Source organism: Anomalospiza imberbis, chromosome 6 (assembly GCF_031753505.1).
Source record: "Anomalospiza imberbis isolate Cuckoo-Finch-1a 21T00152 chromosome 6, ASM3175350v1, whole genome shotgun sequence".
NCBI lineage: Eukaryota > Metazoa > Chordata > Aves > Passeriformes > Viduidae > Anomalospiza > Anomalospiza imberbis.
The window spans coordinates 55,130,575-55,140,572 of record NC_089686.1 but is presented as its reverse complement, the minus strand read 5'-3'; the positions used below and the strand labels follow the sequence as shown (position 1 = coordinate 55,140,572).

The 9,998-nt window shown below is 68.5% G+C and overlaps 2 protein-coding genes across 3 annotated transcripts; one reads left to right on the top strand and one right to left on the bottom strand.

Moving 5' to 3' along the window:
* The first annotated feature begins 690 nt into the window (after window positions 1-690).
* Window positions 691-3,476, top strand: PPP1CA (protein phosphatase 1 catalytic subunit alpha). Its single transcript, XM_068194338.1, has 7 exons — window positions 691-840; window positions 1,336-1,467; window positions 1,552-1,782; window positions 2,003-2,107; window positions 2,195-2,418; window positions 2,865-2,999; window positions 3,123-3,476. The coding sequence occupies exons 1-7, from the start codon at window positions 786-788 to the stop codon at window positions 3,231-3,233; spliced, it is 993 nt and encodes a 330-aa protein (XP_068050439.1). The 5' UTR covers window positions 691-785; the 3' UTR covers window positions 3,234-3,476.
* Window positions 3,294-9,795, bottom strand: RAD9A (RAD9 checkpoint clamp component A). Of its 2 annotated transcripts, none has more exons than XM_068194340.1 (11): window positions 9,655-9,795; window positions 5,363-5,433; window positions 5,132-5,266; window positions 4,930-5,044; window positions 4,731-4,830; window positions 4,500-4,609; window positions 4,311-4,417; window positions 4,175-4,239; window positions 3,998-4,099; window positions 3,705-3,918; window positions 3,294-3,633 (listed from the first exon to the last, which is right to left on the bottom strand). In XM_068194340.1, exons 3-11 carry the CDS (start codon window positions 5,135-5,137, stop codon window positions 3,535-3,537), a joined length of 918 nt encoding a protein of 305 aa, XP_068050441.1. In that variant the 5' UTR covers window positions 5,138-5,266; window positions 5,363-5,433; window positions 9,655-9,795; the 3' UTR covers window positions 3,294-3,534. The 2 variants fall into 2 exon arrangements, with proteins under 2 accessions (XP_068050441.1, XP_068050440.1); XM_068194339.1 differs by lacking the exon at window positions 9,655-9,795 and adding an exon at window positions 5,512-5,646.
* Window positions 9,796-9,998: the final 203 nt, after the last annotated feature.

Here is a 9,998-nt window from a genome sequence, read left to right as displayed (position 1 = left end):
TGTCCCCAGAGTCCCCGGGTGGGGATATCCCTGGGCTCTACCAAGCATCCTGTCCCCTCCCGTGTCCTCCCGTGTCCTCCCGTGTCCCCGTGCTCCCAGGACCGGGATACGGATCTCCGGATCCCTCCGTGTCCCCTCCTGTCCCCTCGCAGTCCCGGGAACCACTGTCTATGCTGAGGCTGTTCCTCTCCCTCTCTCTCTCTATCGCTGTGCCCCCAGGGCCAGGATACGAGTCCATGTCCGCCCTGTCCCCCGTGTCCCCTTGCCCGAGCTCTACCCCTTGCCCGGCGTGTCCGCCTGCCCGGGTTGTTCTCTTGCCCAGGATATCCCCTTTCCCAGGACGTCCTCCGTTCCAGGGAAGTCCCTTTGGCCGGGACTTTCTCCTTTCCAGGGAAGGCTCTCTGCCCGCGGTGTCCCCTTGCCCGGGATTATCCCGTTCCCGCGGTATCCCCTTTCCCAGGACGTTCCCCCTTCCAGGCATGTCCCTGTGCCCGGGGTGTCCCTCTGCCCGGGGTGTCGCCTTTCCCGGGATGTTCCCTGCTCGGAGCGTCCCCCTGCGGAGCGTGTCCCCCTGCCTCTGTGACACCGCCGAGGCTCCCTGCTGCCGGCCCCCCCGCCACGCCGTCCCCGTTTCCCGCCCCTCGCGGGCCGGGACGCGGCGGCCGAGGGCAGGCGGGGCGCGGGGACAGCCCCGCTGCAGTGAGGCCTCCGAGCCCGCAGAGGGCGCCACGCGCGCCGGGGCCGCGCCGGGCGGGCGCGCGGGGCGGGGCGGCGCGCGGGCGGCCATGGCGGACACCGAGAAGCTCAACCTCGACTCCATCATCAGCCGCCTCCTGGAGGGTGAGCGGCCCCCGCCGCCCCCCGAGCACCGGGACACCCTCCCTCCGCTCGGGGAACCTCTCGGGGCCGGCTCGGGCCGTGGCCCAACGCCGCGGGGGGGTCCCCGGCCCGGGCCTGGCGGGGGCGGGTTAGGCCGCGGTGGTTTGGGGGGGGGGTCAGGGCTGGGAAAGGTTTTGGGGGGGATCCCCATGGGGTCTGGGGAGCTGGAGATGAGTCCGGAGGACGTGGGGGATGTGACGGGGGATCCCGAATGGGTCTGTGGCCCGCGGGAGGAGGCTGGAGGAAATGGGGGCTCCCCAGAGGGTCTGCACCCCGCGAAGGGCGGCACTGGAGGGTCCTGGGGTGCCCGAGGGCTCTGGGGCTGGAGCTGAGCCTGGAGGGCGTGGAGGTTATGGGCAGGGAGGGCTGGGGCAGGTAGAGCAGGGGTTCCTGGGGCGCTCTTGGGGTCCCCGAGCGCTTGGGGATCCCTGATCCTGTTCTCTGTGCTGGGAGCAGTCCAAGGGTCGCGGCCGGGGAAGAACGTGCAGCTGACGGAGAACGAGATCCGCGGGCTGTGCCTCAAATCCCGGGAGATCTTCCTGAGCCAGCCCATCCTGCTGGAGCTGGAGGCACCCCTCAAGATCTGCGGTGAGGCCTGCATGGCTGCTGGGCAGCGCTGGGGTGGCATGGGGGGCTGCAGGGTGCCACTCACAGCCTGTGTCCCCCCCCCAGGTGACATCCACGGGCAGTACTACGACCTCCTGAGGCTCTTTGAGTACGGGGGCTTCCCCCCTGAGAGCAATTACCTGTTTTTGGGGGACTACGTGGACCGGGGCAAGCAGTCCCTGGAGACCATCTGCCTGCTGCTCGCCTACAAGATCAAGTACCCCGAGAACTTCTTCCTGCTGCGGGGCAACCACGAGTGTGCCAGCATAAACCGCATCTATGGCTTCTATGACGAGTGTGAGTGCCCGGGCTGTGCCCCCCAAAACCCCGCTGCCATCCCTGGGCTCCCCCTTTCCCGGTGTCGTCCCAGTGCTTTCCAACACTGACCCCACCTGTGACCTCCTTCCCTCCCCGCCATGTCTTCCTGCCCTTCCTCTGTGTCCTCCTGCCCTTCCATGTCCTGCCCACCCCTACGCTGTCCCCAGGGTCACCTCCAAGCCCCCTTTGTGCCCCGCAGGCAAGCGAAGATACAACATCAAGCTCTGGAAGACCTTCACCGACTGCTTCAATTGTTTGCCCATTGCTGCCATCGTGGATGAGAAGATCTTCTGCTGCCACGGAGGTGGGAATGGCCCTTCCTGGGGTTTGGGAGGGCTGGAGGAGGGGTGGGATCTCCATACTGAGCTCTGGGGGTGCCCCTTTCCGGCAGGGCTGTCCCCAGACCTGCAGTCGATGGAGCAGATCCGGCGGATCATGCGGCCCACGGATGTCCCGGATCAGGGGCTGCTCTGTGACCTGCTCTGGTCCGACCCCGACAAGGATGTGCAGGGCTGGGGGGAGAACGACCGTGGGGTCTCCTTCACCTTCGGGGCCGAGGTGGTGGCCAAATTCCTGCACAAGCACGACCTGGACCTCATCTGCCGGGCACACCAGGTACCACCGGGACCGCCAGATATTGGGGACATGTGGGTTTGGGTCTCCAGTGGGTGTCAGGTGGTTCTACCCCGAGTATTTCCCCTTCAAGGGCAGTGTGCACCCCAGGAGTGTGTGGGTTGGAATTCTGGGGGTGTATGCCCTGGGATTTGGGTTTGCCCTCAGCATTTGGGTATTTGCTCTGATGTCAAACTATTTGCCCAGGGGGGATGAATAGTCACCCTTGGATGTGGCTGTTCCTCCCAGAGGTTGGATAATCACTCTGGAGATGGATATTTGCCCTGGGGCAGTGGGTGTTTGTCCCAGTGGTGGCTGTTTGCTGCAGGGGAGGGTGTATTCACCCTGCTAGAGAGGGCTGGATCTTCAGCCTGGGGCACCGGGAATACTGGGAATACTGGGATCCTGGCCATGGGGGGTGGACTTTTGCCAACCCCATGCCCCTCCAGGTGGTGGAGGACGGCTATGAGTTCTTCGCCAAGCGCCAGCTCGTCACCCTCTTCTCGGCCCCCAACTACTGCGGCGAGTTCGACAACGCCGGCGCCATGATGAGCGTGGATGAGACCCTCATGTGCTCTTTCCAGGTGAGCCCAGGGAGGGGAATCACCCCCAATTCCTGCCGGGAGGGCTGCAGGGAGTTCTGCCCTCCAGGGGAGTGGAGAGCCGGGGCGGGGAGCTCACTGATTTCTTTCCCCCTTCCCCCACAGATTTTGAAGCCGGCCGACAAGAACAAAGGCAAATACGGGCAGTTCAGCGGGCTGAACCCCGCCGGGCGCCCTGTCACCCCTCCCCGAAACTCTGCCAAAGCCAAGAAATGAGCTGGGAGCTGCCCCTGTGCTGCCCACGCCCCCCAGCCCCCCACCCAAGCATCAGGTCGCTTTTCTTTCGACTCGTTTTTTTATTTGTAGGCTCCTGCCCCCCCCCCGCCACGCTCCACCAAAGCAAATCCAGGCCCAGGGCAGGGAGTGCTGGGGCGAGGGGGGAGCCCAGAGCCCAGCCCTGGGGTGGCAGCGGAGGGGGGGGCAGGAGGATTTTTTGAGGAATAAACTTGTAATGGGTCACTGGGGGGTGCCTGTCCTGGTGGTTGGATGGAGGCTGGGGGTGGCAGTGACTCTGGGCTCAGCTTTCTCCATCGCTGTCCTCCGCCAGCACCTCCTGGGTGGTGGCCGGGCCAGGCCTTCCTGGTGTCATCACCGAGCCAAAAAACAGGGAGCGAAACTGTGGGGAGAAATGGAGGGTCAGGAGGAGGTTCTGCCCACCCCCTGCCCCCAGGCACACCCATCCCTCACCTTCTTGTGTGGGGGGGTCCCCGGCACAGCTCCTTCTTCCTCCTCCTCCTCCTCCTCCTCCTCCCCAGGTTTGCTCTTGGCTGGCTGGGGGATGTGCAGGGGGAAGGTGGGGCTGGGGGGCCCCTCTGAGCACCCCTCGCTGGTTTCCATGGCAGCCATGTAGGACTCCAGGTCATCGGCAAAGTCATCTGACGGGGCGGGCAGGTGGGACACGCTGATGGGGACAGAGCAGGATTGGGAATGTTCACTCTGCTCCCTGCCCATGGCCGCTGGAGGGCTCCTCTGGGACTTACCCGTTGGTCGAAGGGGACTGGGAGTTGCTTTCTGCGTCGGAGAGGGTGGCCAGCACCAGGTGAACCTCCAGGACAGTGTCATCCAGGGTGAAGATCACTGGCCTGGGGACACAGAGGGGCTGAGGGGGTGCCAGGGACAGGGCTGGCACAGGGCGGGGACGCAGTGACCGCTCCTACCTGCCGGGCTCGTCGAAGTGGATGGTGAGGGGCAGGTTGGAGGCCTCGGCAAAGCTCAGCAGCCCCTGGGGACAAAGGGGAGGGTGAGGGGGGCCTGGGGGTGACACAGGGCTGGGGGGCTTGGGTGGGGACTCACACGGAATTCCTTGAGGCAGAAGGTGATGTGGGAGCCCGGGGCCACGGACACCGACTGGAACTCGTCCTCAGCCAGCCACAGCTCTGTCACCATCATCTTGCTTGGCTCTGGAGGGGGGAACGGGGTGGGTGGGGGGCTGGAGGGCACCCCGAGGTGGGATGGGGGGGCCCCTTACCCTGCAGGACTCACCTGCCTCGTCCTCCACGTAGTTCCTCAGGCTGATTTTGCCACCAGGGCCAGTCCCCAGTGTCACCTCAGCCAGCGTCGGGGGAAAGTGGACCACGGCCTCTGCCAGCACCCTGAGGGGCACAGGAGGGGGCTGAGCACCCCAAATCCTGCAGGGTTGGCTGGAGTCCCTCCTTCCCTCTGCCCCCATCCCAGTCTGCCCACTCCAGTGCCACCCCCATGGTGTCCCCTCACCGTGCCGGGGCGCAGAGGCGGCTGGTGCAGCGCTGGGTGTCGAACACGGCCTGCAGCCGCTCGCACTCCTGGAAGGCCAGGTTGTGTGTCTTGGTGACACCTGGCGGGGGGGACAGCGGCTCAGCAGGGCAGGATGTGGTGCCAGCACATCCCCCGATGTGCCGTGCCAGCCCCCAGGCCTGTCCCCGCCGGGACTCACCATACTTGCAGTGGAGCTGCAGGACCAGGCGGCTGGCACGGGGCTTGAGCAGGATCAGGCATTTCCCCACCGACTTCTCCAGCGAGGGCAGCGAGCGGAAGACGCCCAGGAAGGACTGTGGGGATGGATACGGGGACCGTCACCTGCCTGGGGCCCCAGGAACAACGAGGAGCTCTGGGGGGGCCCGGGCAGGGCACTGCACCTTCATGTGGACTTTGCATCGGAAGAGCTCCGTGTGGGGCCCGGCGCTGCCCGGCTCGTACAGCTGGAAGAAGGGCGGTGCGAAGAGGAAGGAGGCGAAGGCAGAACGGGAGGAGTTGACAGCACGGAAGGACAGCTGGGGACACAGCCGCAGTGTTGGCACTGCCTGCACGGAGGGAGGGGGGCACAGGTGCCCCCCAGCTCCCATCCAGCCCCCCCCGGTGCTGCATACCCCACTCTCCGTGGGCTCCAGGTAGAGCTCGTCGCCGATGCGGGACAGGGCGTGCACGGCTCGGCCGAGGACTGCCAAGGAGAGGGCGTGGGGGTGAGGCAGGGCTCTCCGGGCGTGCCGCGCTCCCCGGGCCCCCAGGCCCCGCTCACCTTTGACGTTGCCGCCGGCGATGACACATTTCATGGCACCGGCACCGGCACCGTGACCGGGACCGGCACCGGGCGGCACGTGGGGGCTTCGCGCCCGCCGCCCCCGGGCCCCGCCCCCGCCGACAGACCACGCCCCTCAGCGGCGCGTGCGGGCCAGGCCACGCCCCCAGCGGGCTCTGCTCGGGCCTCGCCGCCCCCCCCCCCGCCGCGGTTGTTGTTCCCTCCCCGCCCCGCCGGTGCCGTCTCTCCCCAGCGGCCCCGCAGGGTGTCCCCCTATCCGCCTGTCCCGGCCTCTTCCCCGCCGCGCCCCGCCGGTGCCTTCCCGGCTTCCCGCGCCCGCCCTCCCAGGCCGCCTCCCCATTGGCCGGCGGCGCCGCTCCGTCCCGCCCCCGCCGCCAGCCGATTGGTTCGCGCTGAGGGGGCGCGTGACGCCGCGGCGCGATGCCCTCACGTGACCGGAGGGAGGGGCGTGGCCTCGGCCCCTCGGCTCTCGCAGCTGCCCCGCCGACAAGCCCCGCCTTCCGCAGCGCGCTATTGGGTAGCGGTCGGAGTGACGTGCGGCTCAGCCAATGGGGCTTCGACGCGCCCCTCAGCGCGGCTCCCGGCGCTCAGCCCCGCACCGGCTCCTTCCCGGGGCTTCCCGACCCATCCTGGGGCTCTCCCGGCTCTCCCGGGGTCTTTCTTTCCGTGCTTGTGCCTCCCAGCACCCTGCCCCTCGCTTCATTCTGGGCAGCATCCCGGGCGAGGTTGCCCTTCCGCCGCACTGCCTGCACCTCCCGGTCCCTTTGCCGCTTCCCACGTTCCCGGGGCACGGTGCTCCCCAGGAAGGACTGCAACCCTCTGGAGCTGCTCCAGTGCTTCCCGAGATCCCGGTGTTTTGGGGATCCCTATCTCCCGGGATAGGGGTTTTGGGGATCCATCGGGGAAGTGGAATGCTATAAGTTAATGCTCGATGGTCTCTCTCCATGCTGGAGGTGCTGCTGGCTGTGCATCCCATAGAATCATGGAATGGCTGGGGTTGGAAGGGACCTTTAAGCTCATCCAGTTCCGTCCCCTGCCATGGGCAGAGCCACCATTCACTATTTGCTCCAAGCTCCGTTCAACACTTCTGGGAATGAATTTTTGGGGGTGTCCCAGAATTCTCCACTGGGGGTACACTGTAAATCCTGGGCTGGCCAGGTGTATCCATCCCAGAATAGTTTGGGTTGGAAGGGACCTTAAAGCCCACCCCGGCCCACCCCCCTGCCATGGGCAGGGACATTTCCCACCGGCCCCGTTGCTCCAGTGCAGCCATGAGCCCTTCCAGGGATGTGACACTGGCTCAGCCAGCAGCCTGTGCTTGCAGCCAGCCCGGAGCAACAGCTTCTGGAGCTGCGGCCTCGAGGGAGCCGGGGGATGTGGCTGTGAGGAACTCGAGTCGTGCTCACAGCAGGGTCCTCCAGCCGCTCCCGCCTGCCGCTGGAGCAGCCGCTCCCCAAGTCCCTCCTCCCGGCCTTGGTGGCCGAGGAGCCCGAGCCGAGGGGCCCCGCTGTGGAGCAGGGCAGGCACCTGAGCAGAGGGAAATGGGAAGGGGACTCCAGAGCCCTTTTCCCATGGCTGCCGTCCTCCAGGACATGGTGACAGCCTGTCCTCCTCCTTTCCCTGTCTGGTGTGCTCAGTGCCTTTTTTCCGGGGTTTCGGACCCGGCTGCTGGCCGCATCCCCTCCAGGTACAGGAACTCCTGCCCCTGGGGGGCTCCGCGGCCCAGCCACGTGTCCGGGGCTGTGCTGGGATCGCCAGCACGGCGCTCCAGGGACTCCCGGGCCTGCCTTGGCCTGGGCTCGGCGTCCAGCCAGATCACTCCTGGGGTGAGTCCTGGCTACTTCCCTTCCTCCCAGGAGGAGGAGGAGGACAGGATCGTGTGGGAGCCTCCGTTCCAGCTCTGGCAGAGCAGCCGGGCTCCTCTGGAGCCGGCGTCCCCAGGAGGAGCTCTGGCCTCGGGGCTCGGCGTTTTATGGGGCTGCGGAGAGGACGCAGCTGGCTGTGGTCGTGACACACACACCTCAGCGGGGCCGGGGCCAGGCCACCCCTCCCTCCTCCCACCAGCACCGACCAGGGAATGGGCTGGATACGGGCCGGGAGCCGGAGCCTGGCAGCCCTCGGAGGGCTCCAGCCCCCCCGGGCTCAGCTGCGCCCACTCCGCCTCTCCCAGGACTCCTCCTGGGGCTGGGGACTTCACCCAGGGATGGCAGAGAAGGTGACAGGCGTGTTCCCTCGCACCCGGCGGGCTCCAGGCTGTCTCCCAGCGTCCTTCCCGCTCCCCCGGCTTCCTTCGCGGCACATGGCACGGCGCCCTCGCCCAGGCAGCGGCTCGGGGAGACAGACGGCCACAGCTGGGCTCCTGCTGCCAGCCCGGCAGGAGGGGACACGCCGAGTCGGATGGCTGCTCCGTGCCCCTGCCTGCGCCCCAGGGGTGTCCCCAAGGAGCCGGGCGCTGCCGGAGCGTCTCAGCCCGCGCCTCGAGGGCGGTTTGGGGCTACAGCCGGGATTTCTGGGTCCGGTCAGCCCCCCGTCTCTCCCTCCTCCGGCTGTCGGCCGCAAAGGTCAGCAGTGGGAGGCCGGGCTGGCCCCGGCGCCGCCGGAGGACCCGCGGCCGCGGGGTGGGATGGAGGTGAGCTCAGCTGCCCGGTGACGTGGCCCCGAGGGCAGGGCGGGCACGGCCTCACCCACGCGGAGCCGCTGGGGGCACCGGGCGAGGAGGAGGAGGAGGAACAGGATGTGGGGATGAGGCTTCCCAGCGGCTTGACCTGTCTGTGCCCTGCGCCCGCTTTGTCCTGGGGCGGGGGCTCCGTCCTGGCACGGCTGGCTGGCACAGGGAGAGGGGCATGGGAAGGCGGGAGCCGCGTCTGCCGGGCCACGTTTCCCTCCTCCTCTCCTGTCTCAGGTGTTGGCCCAGCGGGAGCCGTGGCAGCTGGAAAACTCCCCAGCCCCACCGGCAGCGCTGGGTTTTGGGGAGGGGAGAAGGCAGCGAGGGGCAGCCCCGCCGCCTCGGCAGGCTGGAGACCCCCGGGGACGGGCCGGCGGCTTTTCCCAACTGCTCCAGCGCTGCTGGCGGGATCTGCTGGCTCGGGGGGGAAACCAGATACCCTGCCCTGCGGCTGGGGGGGCGAGGGGGCCGGCCCCACGCCGAGCGGACCCCCCCAGACACGCTGCCGGGGAGCCGGGCCGGGGCTCCGTCCAGCCGTGCATCGTTTGGGCAGCTCCGTCCGACACCTCCGCAGCCCCTCCGGATCCTCAGGGCTGCAGAGTGTCCCCCGTTTACCCGGGGGAGGGGATCCAGAGCCCCCCTCGTCACCCCTGACATGTCTGTTGGGCGCGTCCTCATGGATTCAACACCAAATCCGCACTTCCCAAGCAATAAATCAGCCAGCAGCACGTCCGTGTGTGCTTTATCCCTACGGGGGGGTGCCCAAACTGCTGCTAATGAGTTCAGCACCCAGTGTCCGGGTGGATTTGGGGAAAGAGGGTCCTGCTGTGCTCCGAGCAGGCACCCCGTGTCCCGGAGAAAGCCGGGAGGATGCGATCGCAGCCGGGAGGGCTCGGACCTGGCCAGGGCCGGGGTCTGGAGTGGAAGCGAATCCGCCTGTTACCTCCCGGCCCTTCCCGGCGCTCCCAGCGCCTTTGTTTTAAACAAAGCTTTTTTTGGGGGGAGCCAGGACGTTCCTCTCCCCGCCGAGAGAGCCCCCGCGGCAGCACCCACTCATGGATGAGAGGCACGAGGGGAAGGGACGAGGGGCTCTGGCTGTCGGGTAGCCCCCTCCCCTCCGGCCGCGGCTCCGCTTGGCCCTGGGGGTGTCCCCACGCCCCCCAATCCACCCAAGTCACCCCCGGTGGGTTGCGGGGAACGCCGCGGTCATTGCCAAGGGCCCCGCGGGCGCCGGGACGGGGGAGGATAATCGGGAAGAAAGCGGCTCTGGCACCCGGAGGAAAGGGGCTGGGGGGGGGGGGGTCCCTCCCCGTCCCCGCGTGGACCGGGGGCGCCGGGAGAAGCGAAGCCCTCCCTCGGGACGTAGGGTCCCCCGGGGCTGAGCCGCTGCCGCCGCTCCGGGGGGCTCCGGTTGTGCCGCCGGGACCCCGCCGCGCTCCCCCCGCTCCGCCGCTCACCTGCCGCCGTCCCGGCGGGGCAGCGCCCGCCGCGCTGCGGGTGTCCAAGCCGGGGGGGGTCCGCGGCCCCCGGACCCCCTCTCTCGGCCGGAGGGGAGGGGGCTGGCCGTGCCAGCGAAGAGCCGAGGACCCCCCCCTTCCCGCCCCGCCGCCACCCTTCCCGCACCGGCCGGCCCCATCCCTCCGCCACTCCTCCCCTCTGCCCCGGGGGGGGAAGGAAGGGGGGGCAGGCTGGCACCCCACGCCCCCCCCCGGTCCCGGCCCCGCCAGAGGAGCCGCTCCGCCGCACCTCGCCCCGTCCCCCCCGTCCTCCCCTCCCCGGACCCCCCCTCCGTCCCGTCCCC